This window comes from Coturnix japonica, chromosome 1, assembly GCF_001577835.2.
Source record: "Coturnix japonica isolate 7356 chromosome 1, Coturnix japonica 2.1, whole genome shotgun sequence".
Lineage (NCBI taxonomy): Eukaryota > Metazoa > Chordata > Aves > Galliformes > Phasianidae > Coturnix > Coturnix japonica.
This window is the reverse complement of record NC_029516.1, coordinates 45,599,464-45,624,546: the sequence shown is the minus strand read 5'-3', so window position 1 is coordinate 45,624,546 and position 25,083 is coordinate 45,599,464. Positions and strand designations below refer to the sequence as shown.

The following is a 25,083-nucleotide window of genomic DNA, read 5'->3' as shown; positions in this document are numbered from 1 at the left end:
ACTGATATTAGATCATCCTCTGGTTACTCACTCTCACTTTTTCACTAGCAATGTAAGGTTTTACTTCTCTTTCATGCCTCTGAAACCTCCCTACTACTACCAGACTTAATAGAAATCAGTGCCAGTCAGACAGACACAAACTTCACAAACAGCTCAAAAATCCCTTCTCGACTTCAGCTTCCCTTATGAATTTTCCAAATATAACTTAGTTCTATATCAGTTACCATCTGCTACCCTTTTTCTCTACTCATTTTATGCATCTATTATTTTTAAACACCACATCCCTTCGCAGCAAGAAGCAGCAATTGTCAAGAGGACCAAACAGAAGAATAGGAAAAGGTCTTTTTCTGGATATTTTAAATAGCTATTAGGCAATGCCTGGGATTAGTGAATGTATATGCGTACATATTAAGCAGTGGTTATAATCAGCACAGAATGCACTTTTTTTTCCCAATACTGTTTATTTTGGGAGGAGGACAAAAAGGATTAATTCAGTTCACTTCTGAACTCATTTGGCTTAAATAAGTACTCAGAGTTCCAAACACCATTTTGTATATTTAGGAGATCACCTGTTTACGTGTGCAAGTGTGTGAACCCTATATATAGATTAACAGATGTCCCAAGAACCAATCCAAGGCTGTTCCATGTGGAGCTCAGCCAAGGGTCTAGAATGACCAGAGAAATACTAAGTTACTCAATGACAGACCAAGCACAAGTCTTTCGATCACAAACCAAACATCTTCTGTTTCTTTTAACCCTGCAGTTAAACTTTACATCAATTTCCAAGTCAGCAATGAATCGGATCATACAAAGAAGAGCATGTATCTGCTAGCTAGAAAATAACTCATCTCTTTCATTGAACTCATGTCCATGTAACATTTTGTAAGCTTTGCATCTTCTGATTCTCCCACTAGAAAATGAGAATATCTGACCTATTTCACAAGCACGACAAGATTTGAAATACACTTAAATTTGGACAAAACTTCTAGGTCTCTGTTGAGAATTACTAAGACTTGTCCCTACTCACTGCAGGGGAGTTGGACTAGATGACCTTCAAAGGTCCCTTCCAACTCAAATGATCCTGTGACTCTATGGTTCCAAAGCATCTGGAAGATGGTACAGTGAGCTGTTGGCAGCCCTTTAGAAGAGGGGAAGAGCAGCACTTCTGTGAGTGTGTAGTAACAGAGAACACTGCAACACTACCTACTGAGTTACACTGTTGTGCCTGGCCTTAGGTGTACCTACCTGAAAGCTCCTCAACTTCTAAAGCACACTGCATGTGTAACAGCCTGCACAGGACTGCTGAAACTAGGCCACAGCCTCTGCATCTCAACTCCTTAGGAGAAAAAAAATACTTTGAGCCTATGTCACATACCACGACGGATTTACAACAACAAATTAAAAAAATATTCTGCATTTCCTGTTGTCTGTGACCCTGCAATGAGAGCTGTGTGGCTCTGAGCCTGTTGTGAGGCCCAAGAGTCAGTATCCCCCAAAACTTTCTCCTAAGGAAAACCCACAGACCCTGAAGGTGTCTTAAGAGAGGTGAGGGCAGGCAGAGTACGCAGCCCAGTGTAGCAACGGAGTGAGCAGGGCTCACGGAGAAGAGCCACACGCTGGCTGGTTGCCTGGATTCTGATGGAGACCACTGATTGACTTTCTAAGCTGGTGAGAACAGTTTGCCCTACAAAAAAATTCCTCCTTGCAATCCAATCGATAAGTCATGCGATTGGAATTGGAAAGAGAAACTAGCAAAGAACAAGTGAAATCAGCCCAACCTCATCATCATAGCTGAGGAAAGTGCAAGCGTAAGTCAAAGCAGTGAAAAGCAAACCATGCACTTTAAGGCTCATAACAGGTCACGGTGCTTTACATGTAAGTGCTCAGCACCTCTGCACACCCCATGTGAGAGCCCAGAGCTGCAGCACCCTCCCCACTCCCAGGACAGCAGGAACACAACCCATGTAATGCTGTCACACCAAACAGCCGGAATGCAACCAGCTCAACTATGATACACACAAGTATAATAAGGGTTTGACAGCATGGGATAGCTACTGAGGAAAACCATCACAGCTATTTGTGTAACATTAACTTCAATATGACAGCGCATAACCACAGCTTTGAGAGGCAAAGCCCCTTTCCAGTCATCCCTCAGCCACCAGTAGCCATTCTAATTACATCAAGAATTTTTTCCTAGCTTCTGCTGCATTAAATAGTCACATCTGACCAGCAGCTGTGGAATGTGCAGCACATCAAGCCCTGGGTTCAATGGAAGTTGTATCTTTGGTTTATGACAATTTCGATCACTTGGAGATGTAGGGAAAAAACTTTCCCCTGGCACCACAAATGGTCTCAGTGCTACTGTGTCTGCTTACAACACAAAGGCTGACTTGCATCAGCCCTTTCACGCTTCAAGGGGAAGCCAGGTTACATCCCGGGTAAGATACCAGCAATAACAGCATGTGCCCACCCTCAATGGCAAAACCCTTCTGGACTGAGACAACAACGGGTGCTCTTATGTGGGGTCAACAAGAAGCTACAATAGATGACAGCTCTACAAGTCTGTGACCAATGAGCGAGTACACAATGGTCAAAGTGAATTTTGGAAATAATTCTCAAATTGCTTCACATATCTCAGGTTGACAATTTTTTCAGAGCTGCCTTTTGTGCGGACAACAACAGCCGCCCATGACACGGAATCTGCTAGAAAGCTGGGTGCCAACAAAGAAAAGCCAACTTTGGGGCCCATTTTAAGGGCAATTTTCTCAGGCTAACAGCATTTTAATCCACTAACTGCTGATGGGAAACACGCGCTGGCTTTGCATTTAAGCAGACTGTGCAGATAGCAGAGAAGCATTTAAGTGAAGCAGACTGTGAATGACACTCAAACTGCAGGGATTATATGGCAGTTTGCTACCCAGGCGGGGGGCTGCCAAAAATCCACGTCCCTCTGCAAAGTGAAGTAGAAGCAGTCGAGTGCACAGCTGATCCTCAGTCTGCACGCAGCCACCGGTGTTGCAAACAGCATCCCTATGATTAAGTTCATTTGGATGCATTTACAATAGCTTGGAGTAAGCCTAAGCAAAGGGGCAGTTAAGCAGAAGTTTATTTCTTTACTACGTGAGATTATCTCACATTTCACTACCTCTTTTCTCTGCTGCAGCAACAACAGCTGCTATTAAAATGCAGGCAGTTTCCTCATCTCTTCCTTAGCAACCATACTATGGCGAAAATGGGGAGGGCAAGAGGAGAATTTGCTTTAGTCTCTCAAACTGCTGCAAGGACTTTTTGCACTACAGGCACACTTTATTGATTTCTATTCATGCTGTGCTCCCCTGTTCATGTGAGGCAGGGCTGAGGTTCATCTCACTGCAGCCAAGGAGGAGTTCTGAGCCGCACCTCCTGAACAGGAAACAAAACCAGCGTCTGAGTGGATCCTTGCTGCAGGTCATGTGAACAACAGATTTCTTAGCAGCTGCAGCAGTCAGCACGCCCAGTTGCAATATGCTTAGGTGGGCAGGTGTCTCATATAATTTGGGTGAGTATATATGAATGCTGACAACCTCCTTACCCAGCTCCGCCTGCTCAAGGACAGATGCATGCTGACACAAAGCTAACCAGGAGGTTGAACTTCAATTTCAATGGCACTTCAAGTACAGAGGACTTGAAACCTTTCTCACAACCACCTTTTCTTATCCTCTTGAGAGCACAACTCATACATATAGGAACAGGAATACAATTCTCAAAGAAACAGAACTGATCCTTCACCTCCAAAGCTACAACCATCAGAATATTTGACAGTATGTGAGCAGTCATCCAGGGATGCAATATGGGTCATACAAAACTAAGGGTTTTTTCCATTCAGCACTTCAAGAAGCTTTTTTAAAGCAGCTGAGAAGTATAGAAAAGGCACAAGGCTGGGTATCTCAGCTGGACATTTAAGAACACAAAGAGAAGAAAGAGAGAAAATAAACCAGCTTTCACTCTCAGGACGAGAAGAGCTGGTTTCTTGATAAAATCATTCTCTTCAAAGTTTCTATAGGATTTCACAGCTCAAAATGTTCTTGGATTGTATAGGATCATGACCACAACATGTAGTCCCCAGTGGCCTCTGACAGACAAGATGCTGCCTGCACAGTGTAGACTTCTGTGACAAAGCAATGCTCCCTTTGAAAGCTTTTTGTTGGGAAGATGCCGTTGGAAGAGAAATATGAAATAGGAATAATCTTTCAAGATGTTTTCAAAGTATGAGGAAATACTAGCATGTATTACTGTTTAATGAGTCCATGTCATGAGGCATTAACACTTTTACTGGAGTCTCACAAACATGGATTCTTTGATATCACTAATGTAGCAGAATCAAAGATCCCAACCAATAGAAGAAACTGGTCCCAAAAGAATATGGAATGAGAAGCAAACACACCATCAGATTCAGAAGGATCTTCTCCATCCTCACACACTACCACAAGGTAGCTTGCTCACGCCACTCAGCACAGAAGAACCACCTTACTAGTTCATTTTTGAGGCTTCAATATCAAATTTAACACAATGGGAAAATCAAAGTAATCTAAATTTTAAGAAGTATTTCAAAGGCAAAGCCATCACCCACAGCAATTCTAGCTTTGCGACTACGTAACAAACAAAAGCAGTAGCATGGTAGAAATGTAACAACATAACATGATCTAACCTCTAGGAAGGACAGAACGGTATCTGCTGTTTGCTGCTTCTCAAAGGCTAGAGTAAGCACTGCAGTTCTACACTGGTGAAATGTGCAGGTACAGAAGGAAGAACCAGCCCATAGACTCTGAAGTTTACAAACTCAGTCTTCAATTTTACATATGCATTTACTATGCGAGCACTGCTCACATGTGTGACACTAATAGATGCACAACTCTATTACTACCGCAATCCAAAAGTAAAGTTAAATTCTGCACATTTATTTTGGTTTAAAGGAAACACCAGCAATTGATGTGCATTTTACAGCACTCATCTTCACATTCTTCCTTCCTTATTTGTTTAAATTCCTGCAATTCCATGAAATTTAGAGGCCGTTAATGCAATTTTACTCATTGCTTTTTAATGCAATGCAAGCTTTGCTTTCTTACTAGCATTTTAAGTCAGACAGATATATTACTGCTAGTACATAAGTCTTTCTAACACAGAGAAGCCCACTCTAATAGCCCACACCTAATAGGCCATCTCAGCACTCACTGAAACTGTTAAAATAGGACTTTGACGAATGAAGCTGGCAACCTTAGTGAAATATGCAACATGTAAGAGAGTGCAACCAGCTCATCAACAGTGGGTCTTCTTTCTGTACAAGGTATCAATCCCTGTAATATTATTTAGTCCTAGAAACACTGGTTAGGTGAAAACCAATGGTGTGAACAGCTAGGCACGTATCTCTGTCTATGGAATCTGGCTACCACGCATGAACCAACAGGATGACCTGTAACAAAATACCTATGTGGAAAGGTCTACCTAAAATTGACACGCCAGTATCATGAGACAGTAAGTACGTAACTAGCTCCTATTATCTGTGATGAGTGCTTGTTGATGCCATCTATATATCCATTGTTGCTATCTATAGCTGGAAGGGAAGCCCTGGGGGAAAATTCTGACTTCTCAGAATTTCCCAACTTGCCATGTGAAGTAAAATCGCAAGTCTATAACTTAATATGACTTGGCAGATGAGGACAAATGAAGGAAAAAGAAGGAACAGACAGACATATCCTGACAATCAGATCTACAGCTGTCTCCTGAAGAGACAGAACAAAAGGCAAGCTGCATTAGGGAAAACACATTTGTGCCCTTTTCATTTCTTTCTTGTACAGATGGAGATGTCTCTGCCTGTAAGAATTAAGAGCTCCATTCACGGAAACTACCTCATGGTGAAGATGTCAGAGAATTTCTGTACAAAAAGACGGGCTCCTTAGACACATGAGCTGTATATTATTGGGTTGCCCAACAAACTGAGGAATCACTTCTATATTTCTAACATTTTCAAGTTCTTATCCACCTAAAGAAGTTTGATTTATGGAAATGAAATGCAAATTAAAGCATATGCATTTTTTCATAAGTGGTAGAAAAAAGGACTTCGAAACATGCAAATTCAAATACAAAACTAGCATTTCTTTGGAAGAACTAATTAACTGATTAAAAAGGGATCTTGGAAAGTGGGTCCTTATAATTTTAAATTAGCTGGCTTTAGCATCCCTCTCCCAGCTTCAGTCTGTTTGACTGTGCTGACAGTTACTTCACAGGACATGAAACAAAGTGGGGTTTGCCCAGCATACATACTGCATGCAAAATACAAGCTCAGGGCATTCCCTATCCACTGAGCATTCCTGCCACCAGCTACTGTCCAAACCACAGCATCCTTTTTTAGCTAGAAATTCAGGTGGATGCTACAAGGAACTGCTGCACTTCCTTATGAAATAATCATCTTTGCTGTTTCCTCAAAGAACATATGCCAAAGCCATGACATAGAATCACAGAACAGCCTAAGTTGGAATGGATCTCAAGGACGACCTACTTGCAGTCCTTACTCACTCACATCCCCATCCAACCTGGGTTTGGGTGCTTTCAGGGATGGGGCACCCACACGTTCTCTGGGCAGCCGGTGCCAGTGCCTTCCTGCTCTCTAAGTAAAAAAATTTTCCTAATTTCTAACCTAAAGTAAAACCTTAGTTTAAAACCATTTCCCCTGGTCCTATTACTATTAGATCGTATAAAAGCTGTGGGGTTTGAATAAAGATCCCCACCTTTTTATTGCAACAGCCTACCACACTCAGAAGTGTGAAATTCTACTGTCCTTGTGTCTGTACTTGTGAAAAAGCTACAAGTTTCAGCTACAGTCCTTGTATCCCTCTACATCAGAAGTCAGTTCCACCACAGAAGCACAGTGTGGAAGCTGATCCTCACAGTTCACATAACACACAAAACGCACATAAAATCCCCTCAAGCTCAACTGTGATCATACAAATGTGTCTGCTACTTTTTGCTTTCCCTTTGCATATTCCCTTTCTTGCAAATGTCTAGACTTTAGATCTCCAGAACACTTTGGTTTGGGTGTTGGGCTTTTTTATTTTTCAGAAGTTCCATAAATCACAGAACAGGCTGTGAGACTTCATGTACTTCTTAAGTGCCATCAGTGCCATAAAGACCTAAAATAATTCTGTGCAACAAGTCAACCAGCAAACTAAACAAACAAACAAACAAAAGACCCCAAAAGTAGCAGTCTACAGTGACTTGTGTGACCACTTGACTTCAGCCTGGTGGGCAAATTCTGCAGGTGTTTCAGTAGTTCCTGCTGGCTCAGAGCTCTGCTGAAGGGCACACAGGAGGCTGCTGGCAGCAGCAGGTACCCCCACACTGTCAGATCTGCTATCAGAGGTGGGCTTTTGCTAATGTTCAGAACAAAGCAAGTGAAGGGCAGACACGTTTCCTTTCCGTTGCTCCCTTCAGTGAAGAGGCAGCAGAGATAGTTTCGTGGTGACAGCGCTTGCAAACCGCTGTAGTGAGATTCACAGTCACATGTCAGTCCTGAAGACACCATCCTTGTTCTGAACTGCCTACAGTCAATGTGACAACTATTATTAGCAGATGGGAAAGTTTCTCAGTGAGGCACAAAGGTACTGTTAGCTTAGCATCTACTTGTAAAATGTCATCTGCCGCTTCCAAATAGCACAATTTGAGATCTTAGCATGGAAAAGGGAGTAAGCTGCAAGCAGGCTTAGGATATCCATCCATAAGTATCATAAAGAAAGAAGAGTGAAAGCTTTGGACAGTGAAAATGAAGAAAAAGAGCATCAGAAAAGAATCACAAAGAGCATTTTGACAGGGGCACCGAAATAAGAATGAAAACATCAGAATTGAAATAGGGACAGGTTACATGCTGCTTGTAATGATGACATGAAAGGTGTGTATTTGGTCTGGCTTCTAGCACTGCTGCACAATTTGCAGAGATAAGCAATGAAAGAACATAGCTACTACCCCATGCGATTCCTACCAAGATAACCCACAGCTGTACTCTACATGCATTTCATACTAGAGAAACAAAAAGCAGCATGAAGCAGGGGAAGCTCCACATGAAGAAAGCTGAAAGTGGATCTCTTCTCTCAGGCAGCCAAAGGGTGTCCATCCCTCAGTCCTGCACAACAGCCCAGCCACGCAAAATGTCTGTGCCCTGCCAAGTGTGCCATTGCAGAAGGTTATCAATCAGATATTCAGTGTGCCACATGAAGCAGAGAAGTTGGGGGAAATAGCCCAGAGCACTGTTGGGCCCTCAGATTCTGTGAGCTGCCTCTGGGAATGGAGGCCTCAGAACAAGGTTTTCATAGGCAAAGCTACAACATGGGATGCCTGCATCTACCACGGAGGAAAAAAAGTTATCGACAATTCTGTCACAACTTCTGAGTAGGCGCCTTTTTTACAAAAGATTTTCTTCACAGCTGTTTACTTTTGAAAAGCTGAATTAAAATGAGATTGTCCAGAAAGCCTGGATGTCACCAATTCTCACCATCAATTCTGGAAGGAATCCATGCCCCAAAGCTGAATGTCCCCCTCCCTGTTACTGACTTTCTCACACATTCCTTGCTAACTTCATCAGGCTCAGTCTAACTTCAGATGGCAGAATTGCAGACTAGAAAGTTCAAGCCTTGATTTTCTTGGAATACTTACTACATCACATAAGACTTCTTTCAGTTCTCCCCATTTCACTGAACATGGAGAGAAATCCTGAATACACTGATCAGTAAAAAGCATTTGGTGGTTCTGACTCATAATCACTGCACTGCAATGTACTTGAACTATGGCTGGTCTGCTCTTTATTTCAGATACTCTGTATTAGTAAATTTTACATAGCAACAAGGCAGAAAGAACGTTGCATATACCTCCACTAGCCCAAGTTAGCAAAACAAAAAAAAAAAAAACACAACAAGTTCTGCTTTAAGTTATGCCATTAATCAAGTTATGCATCCCCTGAGAGGCCTCTTGCAAGAAGAAACGGGATTTGCCCATCTGGACTCACTGTATCTCTTTGTTAAATACACCTAAGCTATGTCAGGGGTTGTATCCTGTTTTCTATCATAGGCTGCAGGGGTTCTATGCCAAGAAATATGTTGCTTTAACATTTTGAATTGAAATTTACTGATGCAGCAGGTGACAAGATCAGTAATTTGATGCTGAGAAAAGATTGGGTAGATGGGAGTCAGGGCACTGAAATGAAAGATCGAAACAGAATCTTGTTTTTGGTATAGATATTCTTTAAGTCATTGATCAATGACTTACAGGAGTGAGAAAACGCTGAAAAATCTGAGGTGAGTAGTGACATATCTCAAAGTTGATGAAAGGACCATGATTAGATTTACACAGGCAGCCTGATGTGGATCTCAAAAACATGAGCAACTGTCACTGGCCCTTATCTTCTCTGGGAAGGAGAGCTGCAGTGACATCTGTCTGGCAAGAGCTCTAAACAAGCATATCAACTCCAGAAGTTGTTTCTGGATGAAAAGCAAGCAATCTGAACTTAAGCATTACAATTTTGTTTTCAAAAAAAGCATCTACTTCTCATCAGCTGCCAGGAAGTCTAAGCATCAATCATTAGCTGCTTAAAAGTACAAATACAGATCTTTTCTTAAAAAAAAAAAATACAGAAAAAAAACCCCAAATAATTATCAAATAAGCAATAATTACAAGGCTGCACGTCTTTTTCAAGCTTTATAAAAATATTTTGCTGTTGCTAGGAATATCAGTACCTCAGCACTACTGCTGTTGAACATGAAGCTCTCGGCTCAACTGTGAAGAAAATCCAGCTGACAGGGCAGGAAAATACTGCAGATTTTACTTGGTATCATTACCAGTTCAAAGCATTGTCTGCATAAATGCTATTGACAGCTGCACTCCTTGCACTGCACCCACCTTCTATTCTTTTTATTTCTGCACATTTTGAGTCCTTACACCTCCTTACTCCTGCAAGTCTGAGATTGAAACTCTTTCCTTTAAGTACTACTTTGTGCCGAAGAAAACTATTAGAGGAAATCTTTTCTGAAAAAAAATGAATTGATCTCAGCGTGGTAAACAAGTTAGCCTCTGTCCCTCTCCTCCTCCTCCTCCCCCCCCTACTCCCAGCATGAAAATAGCCAGGGCTAAAGCAACAGCTGGGGATCATTACACTGACAGGAATAGTTCAGTAAACTCCAAGAGGGGAAAACATGTCATATCCAAAAAAACTAAAAACACATTAGGGCAGCAGGACCAAAAAAAATATGTGAATTCAGCTTCGGGGATAAAATGATGACTCGCTTTCCACTGATAAAGACTGAGTTATGAAAACACTGGTCAGTCAATGTTAACCCTTTCCTGAAGCTTCCTGCTCTTGATGACTTATGCCATAAAGTTAACAAATACCCTGAAGTACCTCTAGTCTTCAGAGTCAAATGAAGCACTCTGGGAACTGAGCAGAAATAAATGTAAACCTCCTGCTTACTGCCAACTTTGAGCCACGCTACCTTAACAGCTCACTAACTTACCTTCACCATGCCATGCATTTGCAGAGTGGCTGCAGCACAAGGCTACGGAGTCTAAGCATACACACTGGCTATACTTCTGAATTTGCAAAAAGAAAAGCCAATGAGTAAATCTCCCATACATTTGTTACATTTTCTCTGCTTTTCTGTGTCACAGCACTATCTGCCTATGCCATTCTGAATTTTGGGATATATGTGGCTGTTGCTCGGAGATGCTTCAGTGACATTTTGTGACTGGTTTCGGATGGTTCTTGTCCATGTATTTGCAGGAGGCATCGATTTGACATCTCCCCCAGCATCTTCAGGTCCACTCTGAAGGAGGAAAACACCACTCAGCCTTGACAGAAAAAGGCCAGCCCACATTTCTGTGAGATGCCTGGGATGCACCCTCTTGCTGGGGATGCCCTCCAAGTCAAAGCCTCCCTGTCCATATGGGCAGGTTCTTCTGCCCTCTGCTGGAAGAGGCACAGGCACCCAGCAGCTTTACCTTCAGGTCTCGGGAAATAGGACAGTGAGGCCTAGATCGCTCCTGAAGAAAGCTACATATTAACAAGCACTTGCACGACTCCTGATCTCTTCGAAGTACAGAACAGATATTAATAGTTTAATCAAAGGCTAAGCTAACTCAAATTACCTCACATTTGCCACGGACCAAGAATGTGCATGCAGTTACCACAGATCAGATGGCCTGCAGTAACTTGTTCGTGTCAGGGCGCCGAGACACAAATCTTGGAAAAAGACAGCTGAATTTCACCGTCAGCCTCCCGGTCACATTGCACATTTTTTGAAGCAAGGACTTCCCAAAATAAAAGTTCAAGAGCAATGAACAAAAGACTTCGCAAAGAGGTAGATAAGTTGGAATTTACTTTTGGAAGCATCCACTTCTACACTAGAGCCGTGAGTGCTCATCAGCTTTAGAGAAGCTTGCTGGATTTTTCCAAAGCTTGTGATTCCTGCCTCCTACCTTTCATCAGGAGCTCCCATCCCATTGTGCTTAGAGGTCTAAGAGCTGCAAACTAAACTGCCGTATGTGAAAACTAAATCACTCCAAGGCACTGGTTGATGGAAAACATGTTTATGGATTTTGGTATTCTAGGAATTTTACAGATAACTGCTCCAACGTGTACTTTGAAAAATACAAGCACATGTCCTTTGACTTCCCCACATCAAGTGAATTTGTGTGTGGAAAGCATCAGAAGTTGCCAGATTACTTTATGTCGAGTTCCACTTCCAAAAAAACCCAAAAACATTACATCAGATTCTGGATACCATGTTTTCCAAAGGCAAGAAAACAAGATAAAATCTATTTCAGATAGCCACTTCCCATAAGATTCACAAAGCAAATAGGAGTGAACATTGTCAGCACAATGCAGACACCTCTTTTTTTGCTTGGCTTTACTAAGAAGTGAAAGCAGAGCGGCACCCGTTCATTTGTGTGTAGTAAAATATGAGGAGAGAAGGAAATGAATTTTCTGTCCTTGGTAGTAACAAAATTAAGCTGCCCCATTTTTAGCCAAAAATAAGGTACAATGGTCCTCAGAGTTTCATTCAGCTCAGTGGCAATTAGTGACTTCTGTAGCTCACATGTAAGTCTCTCTACTTCTCCACTGCATCTAAGATTTGGCTCTGCAAAATACAGCAAATACTACAGCATAGTACAATACAAAAGGCATCCTGAGATTACAGGAGACTTGAACGGAGCCTCAGAAAAGCCAAAGAGTTATTCTGTACTATTCTGACATGAAAGAAGTTGGCAGCATCTATTTCTCTTTCCTGCCCTTCCTGTTTAGTAGCTGGTAGCAAGAAGTTTTCTCCATTGCATATTAAGATATCATGAATTTTAGGCATGTGGTTGGGTCGGGCATGAAGGGCTGATTAATATTGTTAAACTTTGCAGAGGCAACACAATTTTTTCAACTAATTAGAAGAATACAATAATGTAATGGTCTTAATTCACTTCAATTTCAGATGGCACCAAGCATTCTTCGACTGATTACAGTACTATAAGATTAAATTTTCCTCGCTCTACATTTGATCCCACTTGTAGAATGCTTGTGATATTTAGTGACTGGATGAAAGACGGACCCTGGCACATCCAAAGGCTGAGTGCTCACCTTCTGTGAAAATCAATGCCTCGCAAATACAAGACAGCTGCAAGTTTGGGGGTTTGGGTTTGGTTTGTTTTTCCCTCTGAAGACCGATGTACAGCAGGTCTTTGTCTCCAGAGCAGACAGAAGCCATCTGGGAATACCATCTATACTAATGGATTTATTACTCCCAAATTTTAATTTGGCTTTAGTTTTCTTTTGTTTCCACGCTTGTTCTACAAAGAGCATTCCAGTGAAAACCAGCAACAAAAATAGTAATATCTTAAAAATTAACAGAAAAATTACTCTGATAAAGGGGCATGGTATGGAGAATGACAGTAGGGGGGTAGAAACTTAACAGTTCTGTACAGCAGCCTCAGTAGTCCAAGAGCTGTTTATATCAGTGGAAAATCCTCTAAATGCAACTGCTAAAATGGTCCTCCACCCACCAGTTATTGCCCTGTAATAAATATGCCTTTATTCTATCTAACCTCTTGTCCTCAGCTTTGACCGTTCTTTCATTTTTAGTCCAAAATGTCATTGCAAGTCCTCTGCTTTCAGTTCGCATTACCCGCTCATAAAATCACTCATCACCTTACTTCTCAGGCCACTGTATTCAAGATCTTTGTTCAATCCTTCAAGTCCTTATTAAAATTCCACTTGCAGTTCTGTGAATCCACTACTTCTTATAAATATAACTCTTGTTTATTTGTCACTGGCACGTTGTTACGTTCTGTCATTCTACCCTGTAATCTTTTCCCAGTTCCCATTGGTTGCTGTCTATTATGCTCCTCACTATGAATGGATCACTGTCTGGACTCATCTTTTCAATCTTCTCTTCAATTTCACCGTTCCGAGCAATCCCTCCAGATCATCTTCTCATAGATACCACTACTTGAAAATTGACACAGATCTACAGAATCATTCAGAATTGCCAAATCCCTATAAAAATCATGTGTATTTGTAGGAGAATTATCTAATACTGGATCTTACTCACATATACACAAGCCATTCCTTCCACACTCTCCAAACATCAACATATTGAAACTTAAAACATGATACTCTATCCCCTTCAAGACTGAGTTGCCACTTCAAGGTAAGTCTTTATACTTTAATAAAACAGCCTTAAAACAGTGCTTAAAAGAACCCTACAGGCATAGAGAAAGAAACTGGAACTTGGAAATGTAAAGCTCCAAACACAAGTGAAGTTGTCCCAAGGTGAAGCACCGCATGTCACTGCACACAGGGCTCTGACCTCGTCCTGTGCCGTGCTTACAAGCGCCCTCAGGAACTGCAGGTCACAGGAGTCATCGGGAAACCCAAAATCTGGACAACTGCCCAGGCTGGACAGAAAAAGAAAAAGCAGGCAGATTCTACATGGAAGGAAAACAACAACAACAACACAAACCAATTATGCAGTGCCTAAAATGAAGAAAGCAGATACTGCTAACCTTCTCGCAGGCTGTGGTATGAATCCTGATATGTGCTTGAACAGCTCTTCCCTTGCTTTGCCACAGTCTCTGCAAGTGGCATAATCCCGACATAGGTAGACTGGAGTGTCTTGGCTTTATCCAACATATTAGAGGAAATCCCTTGACCTGAAGGCCAATTCTGCAGCACAGGAGGCGTCCCACGCTATTAGAACGGGTGCTTAATCCTCACAAGAGACCAAACCACAAACCCTCTCTACCAGGTTTCTGTCACTGTACCAAGCAGGAGAGTAGAAAAAAATATCAGTTTACTGCTGGATTCCAAGGCTGTGCTTGCATAGGAACACAGAGGTATGCGAGGCACAGACAAATCTTGACAGCCAACATCTAAAGATTAAAATCAGCAAGCCTCTTGGCAAAACTCGTCTTCCTATTATCTCAAAGCTCAGGCAGAAACTCCTCTACTTCAGCAAGCGGCTGTAAGCATTCAGAAGCCCAGTATGCAGAGCAGTGCTTATCAACAGATGCGTGGACTTCTCCGTGGGGCCACTGGCAGTAACAGCCAACCTCATTCACCCAAAATAGTGAACAGTTGGTTCCTCTCCTCACGCTGCAGACACCTGCCAGACAGGCAATGCCATGTGATTCAGCACTGCCCTCTGCACCTCCCAGCTGCAAGCACATGAACCAGGAGCACATCGCCACTCTGCCAGCAGCAGACATGCTGTCTTTTCTTCTTTCCCGTTTCAACTATTATAAACTGAATTTTGGTTGTGGAGAAAGTTCAAATGATTACTGTGGAAACAGTCTTTACATGCATTTGCTTTGAGACTAACTAAAGGCAACTGCAGATTACTTCACCGCAAGCATGAACATCTGCTCTTCTTACTTGGAAATGTTTGACTTTCACTCAAAAGAATTCAAACTCTGAAGTTCCTATGGGTAAAAAAATAGGTTTGGTGATAATGAAAAGCTTGATAATAGCATTATTTCTAAGTTACCAAGGCAACATTAACTCACTCTCCTCATAATTTTAGGATTTGTAAAACTCAGGTAAAGATTCAGTTTCATGCTGAACTTCGGCCAATAAGCTCATGTTACTGCATAAATAGATGATCCCTCTCCTGCACAAATATTAGCTGCAGGAGCTGCTGACACACAGAGCACAGCACCACTAAAGCCAGCACTGAGGATGGGAGAAACACACTGCCCACATCTCTTCAGCAGCAACAAGGGACTGCACACAGCGTGGGGTCCGACTCTCTGTGCAGACAGGTCTCCTCCTTGCTGCCATTACTGCAAATCTAACAGTACCAGACCAAGTTCTGCTCTTCCTGACAAGGAATACACCATCTGGACAGTGGAAATGACAAGATGCAGCTACAGAGGTCAAAGTTTGCAGGGCCCCTGAACTAGCAGCTCACTGCAAAGGATAAAGCCTGGCAAATGGGAGCTGCTCCCCTGCCCAGCTGACTCGCAGTTCCCCAGGTGTTGCTGAAATAGCCCCAAGATGCTGCTCGAGTTCTGTCAAAGCAAACTTTTAGAACTGGAAGATTGGCACCAAGTAGCCACTTAGACAGAAAGACTTGGATATGGCTCTACAAGGTGTAAGAAGACAAATACCAAGGAGTCCAGGTTGACCTGACAGTCTGATCAGTGATCAAGTCAACTGAAATGGCAATACGCTGTTACTCCAGAAATCAGCAGGGTGGATGGGATGGTCTGCTTCATGGCAGAGGTAAGATATCCAACAAGTGTCATTCACTTAGCTGCTCCAGAGAAGTATCATCAATCCACTTCAAGAGCACTTCTGCTCTTGGCTGAAAGATCACCTGCATCAGTGGGACCCAGATATTTGCCATAGATTTTTGGTTTGGAAAGAATCAAGCCCAACTTTCACAATCAGTCCACAAGAAATCTACTGAGCCTTGCATCATTTGATTTTCACATGGGAAATGAGATAAAGACTGTGGGAACTTACTCTCCCTCAGGATGCTGTATCACAATTTATGCCTCCACAAGGAAATAAAGCATAACATCAGGTGTACATATAGCCTGCACAGATACTGCCGTGAGTTCTGAGGCCCACAGAACAAGGTATTCTTAAACAAGAAAAAAATTGCTGGCAACTGACTCCAACTTCAAAACGTTCAGTTTTTCCACCTTTCCCCTCCTTTGCTGCCTGCAGCTCTGTGCAGCTCCCTGTCCTCTCCCCACAGTGACACTGTTCTTGGACAACGCAATGCCTGCGAGGATCTGCATGCACACAATTCAGTGATGAAATCCAAACAATGTGCTGCTAAAAACTGGCAAACAGCTGCAATATATGCTCACTCAGGCAACATGAGAAAGATCCCAGTCAAGGTTTAAGCCAGATGAACCTCAGGAAAAAAAAAGTCTGAGCCCAGTATATTAGAAGATCTGTCTTCTGGTGCTTCTCGAGAGCAGACAAAAGCCTGAAAAATGATAGGATGTAGCACCTGCACGACTGTAAAGTTCTGGTGCCTTATGACTCTACCAATTTTATACACTAAAATAAATGCAGACTTCACACTGACACTTGTACCACTTACTTCTCTGCTGAGGATCACATTTATGTAATGTGAGTTAGCTTTGGATATTCCCAGGATCCTGCCTCCCACCAACAGTGACCTTCAGGAAGAGGTAGAAACACCAGTCCAGGATCACTGTACATTCCTGCTTCTCCAGTTTGCAGGAAGAGCCTGAAGTTTACAAACTCTGATCTTCTCAACTAGCTGGTGACAGCCAGCACTGCCAGCCAGTGCTCAGCACACTCCTAGACATACCAGGTAGCCAAAGGTAACCACCATGCAGATGTATGAAAATGCAAGAGCAGCAGATGTGCCTGGGAACCTGGATGTTTGCCTTCCTGGCTGAGCTACTCTCCAGCCCCCGGCCCACGCTGGGATATACCACCACCCCCGCTTCTGGCAACTTGGCTGTCATTGAGCTCTAAATACTGAGAGCTGAATGCATAAAAATAGCTGCTGCACAGGCTGGAAAACCTATCACATGATGTCAACTAGCATTTCGAGCCCTCCTCCCCCACCACCACTTCCTTTCCTATGTCACTTTCTCATTACCTCACTGTCTCTAATTCTGAAAGTGCTTCTCTCTGCATCTTTCAGCTGCCAAACTGAACTTTACACAGTGGCCAGAGCCAAATCAACCCCCAGCACATATATAAACTCTGCCACCCACCCCATTCCTTGGGATTCATCCAAGATGTCAGTCTGCCTTTCCCTGAAAACACACACATGAAATCCACAATCCCTATCTGCAAAACACAGCAGCAAGAAGAATCAGTTCATTCCAAAGAATGCAGCACTGATCTGCATTTGATTAACTCTGCAGATAAGTAGTTTCCAACCAGCAAGACAAGTCAGTGAGGTGACTGAGGTGAGGATAGGCGGCAGCAGCAAAGCCTGGCTCCCCCAGCACTGTGCAGGCCTGACAAGGAAGGTGAGGTTCAGAGAGAAAGGCAAAGTGTGCTTTTTCCACCTCAGTCACTGCAGAAGGCTGTACGTAAACGTAGCAGAACTGTGGTGCCAACACAGGGCTTTCTACCCAAAAGAAGAAACACAACCAGTAGGTGAATTCCTCTGGCTCAGGTAGTGGCCAGACTCCATCTGCATCAGAAAACTTCAGAGCAAGCAAGTAAATTAAAACCACACATCCAAACACATTTTATTTGTTTGGCTTTTTTTACCATTTCGGTTGATTAACTCTGGTTAGATGCATGCACAGTCAGAGATCTCATTATAGTTTATAGTTACCAGCCCTTCTTCAAGTTACACCACCAGCCCCACCACTGGGACCCCAGAGCTGGTTGGATGTTGCCCTCACTCTGTTTCAGCACAAAGTTAGAATGATTAGCTCAAATTACCTCTGCTAAGCCAACAAACTCCACAGTGAGAGCTCACACATCAAGCACGGTGTCTCCAGTGTAGAGAGGGCCTCTCCAGTGGAGGGGCTTAACTTGGAGCGGCTGCAAGTGGCGCTGCGCCAGAATGTTCCAAATACTTCTCTAGTTCAGGTATTGCTCATCTTGCTCAAAAACTAATTTGGACTGAAAGAAGAATGAATAACAGCTCCCTGCTCTTCTCTAAGAGAATAGCTTGCCTGTAATAAAAGAGTCAAAGGCTTCAAGCCAGAGATAGTGAGCCAAGTTTGAACACAGTTAAATTTTCCTCATCAGCCTTCGCACCTGCAGCTGGTTCTACTGGGACACCCACACACACACAGGTAACTTGAGCATCCCCAGCAGCAGGCAGGAACTTCAGGAAAGCTGACATGTAAGTATACACTGTGCCCAGTCAAGAACATGGAACACAAACTTTTCAGAACATCTCCTCTTGCAGATACACAGAGGGCTGGAGAACTACTCATATGGAAACAGACTGAAGGAGCTGGGCTTGTTCAGCCTGGAGAAGAGAAGGCTCCGGGGAGATCTCACTGTGGCCTTCCAGTACTTGAGGAGAGCTTACAAGCAGGAAGGGGGGGTCTCAACAATTTGGTTTTGCTCTTGAAAACAGATCTTTCAATTTCTCTTAAAATAGCCATTTCTTTTCTGGAGAGAAGAACTGGGAAAGGACATGAGAAAGATACCCTCTCACGTTAAGGCATACCTAAGAATTTGGGAAGTTATGTCACTAATTCCTGATTTGCTGAACAGGAGATGCCCCATACTTCTTCCTCTCACACCCTTTCAGCTTCAATCAATCACAATCAAACCTCTCTGCTGCACAAAGGGGCTACCTGCAAATACTTGGGTAATGTTAGATACTAGGAGGAAGTTTTTCATACAGACGGTGGTGACGTACTGGAACAGGTTGCCCAAGGAGGCTGTGGATGCCCCATCCCTGGAGGCATCCAAGGCCAGGCTGGATGTGGCTCTGGGCAGCCTGGTCTGGTGGTTGGCGACCCTGCATATAGCAGAGTGTTGAAACTGGATGATTATTGAGGTCCTTTTCAACCCAGGCTGCTCTATGATTCTGTGATTCTTTGCTGCCTGGTTCTTAGCTCCCTAAGCAAGAGCAGGAACAGCCGGGCTGTGCTTGATGTTCACACGCTACTTGTGAAAGGATTAGCAAACCCTTCACTTCCTTCTCAGTTTATACTAGCAGAACAGCTCCTAGGCATGCTGCTGATGACTTTGGCCAGAAAGCTACTGTTCCTTCTGCAAATACAGCACTTACACAGGTAATAATAAAACCACTGAGGCTCAGTATGGCAATTGCCCATGGCTAATCTGACACAGAATTGCAATCCCAGCATCCAGATTTTCATTAAAATGTATATGTATTGTTGCAAAAGATGCATATGTATTGTTGCTTCCAAACTTGAAACAACTAAGCATTAATGGACAAACAGTTTTAAAACAGAGCACATACCGTCCCATTCACGTAGGGTGTCATTAGCCAATGTTAATAATTTCAGATATTTTTCCTTTCCCCCCTTTAACTTTTCCTCAAATAATGGTTCTGCTGCTTTGTCACAGTGGTAGTGGTGGACACTGGGATGAGGCATGGTAAGAGAGGAAGCCTGATGATGCTGCTAAGGCCATTCAGTTGTTAGCTGCTGCTGCTACTGAAAGCAGCAGTCCGTTTTCCATTGTCAGGATGCTCACTCCAGCCCACAGTGCAATAGCTCCTGTCAGGAGCTATTTTGTCCTGAAGACAAAACAATTTCATCCTGGAATGTAAAATTCAGTTTTTGCATTGCCAATAATCTATACATCACCTCCAATGTCCAATATTCAAACTCTAGCACTGAAACTCTGTTACACACTGAAGAGATACCCACCTCAAGCTTTCACACTGACTTACCAACCATGTTAACAATACATGTTTACAATATAAAAAGGCAAACCAGATCCAGGTTTTAAGCCGTGGGCACAACATAAAATGAGTCAGAAGCATTGTCAAGGTGCACAATCATTCACTCTCACGTTAACATACAGCACTGGTATAGATGGAAAGGCTTCCCAGGATTTAGTATGGACTTATCCCTTCACCACACATGCAGAGAACTCAAGGCTGTAAGTGTTAACACAGGTCAGGGATATCAAGATTTAGACAGGGTGAGAACAGATTTGGGATAATTTTTACCTCAATCTCACTAAATTACTGAGCTTCTGATTAGCAGGAAAAATATCCTGGCTGTGCTATGATGGAAGACCTGTAATGCTTTCATGGGATTCACGTTCCTATGACTTCAGGGGTATGCAGTTTCAACAGTACTACCATTCCTTCTCCATAGACTACACTTCTACATAAATTGCATTCAGCTTTAATCAAAGCAAAGGTTTATTGTTCTTGGAGCTGTCCAAGGCTGTAACAGAAGACAGAATCTTGGTGTGAAATGTGCAACTTCTCCCAATTCACACATCACTTGCACCTCTCCCTGACGATTTAATATAATCACAGTACTCACAGCTACCAGACCAAGACAGTATGTTTCCCCCATACAACCTGAATTGACCTAAACTTCTCATGCACTTAATGAGAAATCCTATTTTTCAAGCACTTAAAAAGAACCCTTTTCAGATGGAAAACCTCATCAAAATCAGCCTGGAAAAATACAACAGCTTCACTCAGAGCCATAAAGACAAGAGCTCTCTTCATTAAAAACAAGAGCGGGCTATATTACTTTCACTGTTTGGTAACATAACAAAGTTCACATGTACAGACAACTGCCACAGAAGGTAATGTTGTAGCTTCATATCCTAAGCTTAGTTTGCATACATCCATGTTCCACAGCTCTGCCCGAAAGACCTACAATTTTTGAGCAACGATGAAGCTAAAATTGCTGGCTAGTTTAAGATAGAAAAGCAGTGAAGCAGGAAGGGAAAACAGAACAAAACCCAGCAGAAGGTTTCATCTGATATACGTGGTTACCCAAACGCAAGGGGTGTGAGGGGGAAGCAGAGACACAGGCCTCTTTTGCAAGGAGCATGATTCCTTTTAAATCAAATCTGATCTCAGATCCAGAAGGTCTGATAATCCCCACCTTGAAAGCACAGAGAACAAGAACAGGAAATGGCTGGATGTAACCTCTTCTGTTGCTTCAGCAAAACCTGCCAAGTCTTACAAGTTTTAATCCAGCACTGGCTTGAAAGCATTCAAAGGTTCATAGCCTAAGTGCTTACAACAGTAGAGAAAACTGCCTGGATATTATGTTCTAATGTAGGTCTCTACTTTCCGTTTTGTTTCCCTTCTCTTAAGGCTGAAATGATATGTAAAGAAGTCTCTTGCCCAGCGGTCTGACACCCAGCTAGGAGCTTCTTTTGTCACTTTGGTTTGAGTTATCAGAACTCATTGGTCAGAGCCTTGTATTTAAGGGTATTAAAAAACCCTTTGATTTGATAAACCAGATTTACACGTAGCACCAAGTCTACGTGTTAGAACTGAATTATCATCCTACCCTGGCAACCAAAACTATTTTGTGAATACAGATACAAGGCAGGGACTATTAAACTGGGACTGAATAAAAACAAATGAGTTAATGATATAATTGCATAGACAATCATGCAACTGCAAAAGCTTTTTTTTTTTATACACCTGCCAGTTCTTAAAGACATGGCAGGACTCGGATGCTTGCTCCCAATACATCTACCAGTTGGTTTAACAGATGACACGTACCAACTAACCCCTTAGAGCGAAAATCATGTTAATAGGATAGACGTTGCCACATGCTTAGTTTTGGAAACTACGCCACTGCAAGTTCAGAATTTACTGTGAACTCCCAACTCTCTCCTATCAGAAAATATTATTGTCTGAGCAAGACATCTATTGGGCAAAACTGTCCTTTAGCTTGAGCTACAGTTTGGAGTGACAGATGTGACAGGTGTGGCAGAGAGCAGTGGATGCTGCCCACCCTGACTCAGTAAGGCTTTAATCACAGCTTCCCATGAGATCCTCACAGAAAAGCTGATGAAAGCATAGGCTGGATGGGCAGCCAATTAGTTCAGCTTAAAACTAGATGAAGGGCCAGGGTGGTGGTCAGCAGCATAAAGCCAAACTGGACACCCCAGGGATCAGTACTGGGTCTGGCCCTGCTTAGTATCTCAACTCAGAGAGATGGTGGAGATGGTACCCTTGCAGATCTCCAACAGCTGCCTGGACGTGGCCCTGGGCAGTCTGCTGTGGGTGACCCCGCTTAAGCTGGGGGTGGCCCAGATGGCTGCAGAGGTCTCCATCAATCTCAGCCAACCTGTGACTGTCCTGTAACTACCTCTTTTTTTCCCAGCAGCATGCTCATCCTAACAACCTCAGAGTAAATCGAAAAGAACTCTAACATGACAAACTTAATAGCAGGGATATTTTTAATATCCTCCAGTATTATATGTACAGTGGACCATAAAGAATTACCCATTCCTAATGTCATAATTTCTTAATTGCTTGCATCTATCACACATACTGCATATTCTTCCTTGATGTCTTATCTCTTCTTTGTCATATAATCACTGCCAAGATAAGAAAACCCCTTGCTGGTTCCATGATCTACTTTTCAGCAGTTTTCTTATCTTTCTGATGACTTCATGGCTTGAAACTCATCCTCTTCTATCCTAATTCAGCTTTGCTGTTCAGCACACATGGTTCGAGTAACATTACACAAGCCAGATGAAACTATCTATCACCTTGCTTCATTTCTCATCATTCCCTCTCTCTGATGGCCCTTTGTCTCATAATAAAGTTCACTGAGTTAATTCAGCACACTGGTTCAGCAGAAAACATATTTTATTTTTTCTTATGGTTTTATTTTCAAAAATGAATCCCAAAATCTGCATCCAGGTTTGCTGGAGCTAAACAGCAGGTGCATTGAGCCGCTAAGAATGAAAAATGGAGGGACGAAGAAAAGTAGGGTTTCCTCCTGTCCTTTCTGCTGGTCATCACAAATCAATGGGCACTTCCAACTGCTTCCTGCAATTTCACCCTTGACTCAAGTTTTTTTCACTTTAATTTCAAACTGTTCACTATAAAGAGGTTGGAACCCTAGAGACAGAACTGCTACATTTCTGTTTGGAATATCTTAAGGACAAACATATAAGCATGTGCCATGTAGACTGCCAGAGCACGTACAATGAATCCAGCACTCTGGGGACACGCCAGGTTTACTCTCTGTAATAGTAATAGTAATAGTCTTGTGCGGGTTGGAAGGGACCTTAGAGATCATCGAGTCCAACCCCCGGGATTCGAGTCTCTGTGCTGCAGAGACTTCTACCACTTGCGCCACAGGGGATTCAAACACCCGGGCCCTGGTGTTGCAATGCGGCATTCCTACCACCTGTGCCACCAGGGCACACGTATTTAATGTACTACAAGTACATTAAATATTTCATTTCCAAAAGCACAACTCTTTCAAGATATGTCAGATTTATTATGTAACAGAAACATATAAGATTCCTCAATGCTTTTTCTCTTCTTGGCTACGGAGGTCTACGTCCAACAGGGTGGTCAGACATCTGGAAATTCTGTATCGGTGGTAACAGAACCCTCATGGTCCAGATGGGAGGAAAAAAGAGGAAAAAAACCCACCACCAACAAAAAAGCAGACAGTCTGGGAAAGTCAGACATCCGCTACTCACACTGAAGTTTACAGGGAGAGACATATCTCTCCTTAGATCAAACCTCTGGAAATACAAACTCCCACCACAGTTTAGGCCTCCAGCTCTCCGTAACTGACTCATCCTTTAAGATAAAGCCTAAAAAATCCTATTCTACAATTTTCCTGTTTTCCAGGATGTGCTTCTGCATGAAAACTTCGTATTACACGACTGATATTACACACAGCCAGCTTCCTTACACAACTCAGAGAAACTACTTAAGCATTCATCAGAACTGTGATCTTCGGACAACCTTTCCCCACGGGGTCCTCCCACACTCTCCTCTTTTCCCTCAGCTCTCCCCTCCTCCTCCCATAAACCAGTTGCTCACCGTTCTTCATCAAAGAACTCATTTCTCCCTCCTGCTCCCTCTCCCAATTACTATCTACTTTAAACAAGCTCTGCAATATTCCGTCCTAATTAAACCGAAGTGAAGATCTGTTCACATCAATAACATTTTCAAGATCTAGTTTTGGCTTCTAGATTTTTGTCAGCAAAGTTTCCAGTCCTGCCTCGGGGCCAGAAGGTTAAACATTTCTCAGTGACGTAGGCTCCCCTAGCGAGAGAGTGATGAGGAAGTGGGCCAAAAACCCTCATTCTTCCCAGGCCCTAAATCAACAACTCCAGCAACCAAGCGAGTGCCTCTCACTAAGGAAAACTGGGGGCCGTGGAGCAGTCTATTATAAGCAGGCACTGATTTCTGCCATCATAATAATGTAGAAGCCTGGAACAAAAAGGGAAAGAAAACAAAACAAGAGGGAAAAAATAGAAATGAGATTTTCTGAGTGGTATATTTAGATTGATATGGAAAACAAAATCCTAAAAGCAAACAAAAGCTCATGCATCTGCAGATACTGAATTTCCGTATCGAACTGCATTTCTCTGGACCACAAAGGTAGTTTCTGCCCTAAACTTGAAGATGCTTTGACTTTTAAATGTGCTGTAATTTCCATGTGTGACACATCACTACTCCTGTGCTATGCTGCTCCAGACACGTGCACATTGGCGGGCTCCAGATTTTCAAGATAAGATTAGCAATACAAGTTTCTCCATAAGGAGCCTACTAATCTGGATCTTGTTCTTGCTTAGTTTGAGGTAATACAAGGTCAGCAAAAGCGTGCAGTGAAGCGTTCTCTGTTCATTTGTGCTTCCAGTAAAAGAACATCGAGGGCTCTGAGCTTTGGAAGTGTTTTGTAGTAAGTAATATTTGAGATACTTTTTGAAGAGGTTGAACAAAGTCCTGGGATCCCCATTTCCAACCGTGGGTATCTCAATGCCAGGTAACCTTCACAAATCAAAACTACTCATTCTAAAGTTGTAGCATTTGAGTTGACGTTAGTGAGCCCAAACTCCAGTTCCCACATGTTGGAAGACAAAGAGAGAGAAAAACAGCTTCAACCAGAGGAAAA

General features: G+C 42.7%; 1 protein-coding gene across 2 annotated transcripts in view; it reads right to left on the bottom strand.

Moving 5' to 3' along the window:
* The window catches only part of MRTFA (myocardin related transcription factor A), a 64,799-nt gene that overhangs the window by 30,234 nt on the left and 9,482 nt on the right, over window positions 1-25,083 (bottom strand). Inside the window, exon 1 of one of the 2 annotated variants that reach the window (XM_015860619.2) lies at window positions 14,068-14,463. The exons of the other annotated variant lie outside the window; for it this stretch is intronic. Coding sequence (XP_015716105.1) covers window positions 14,068-14,194 — 127 coding nt within the window. The 5' untranslated portion in view covers window positions 14,195-14,463. Of the gene's footprint in view, window positions 1-14,067; window positions 14,464-25,083 lie in introns of those variants that run through there. 2 annotated transcript variants of the gene reach the window in all.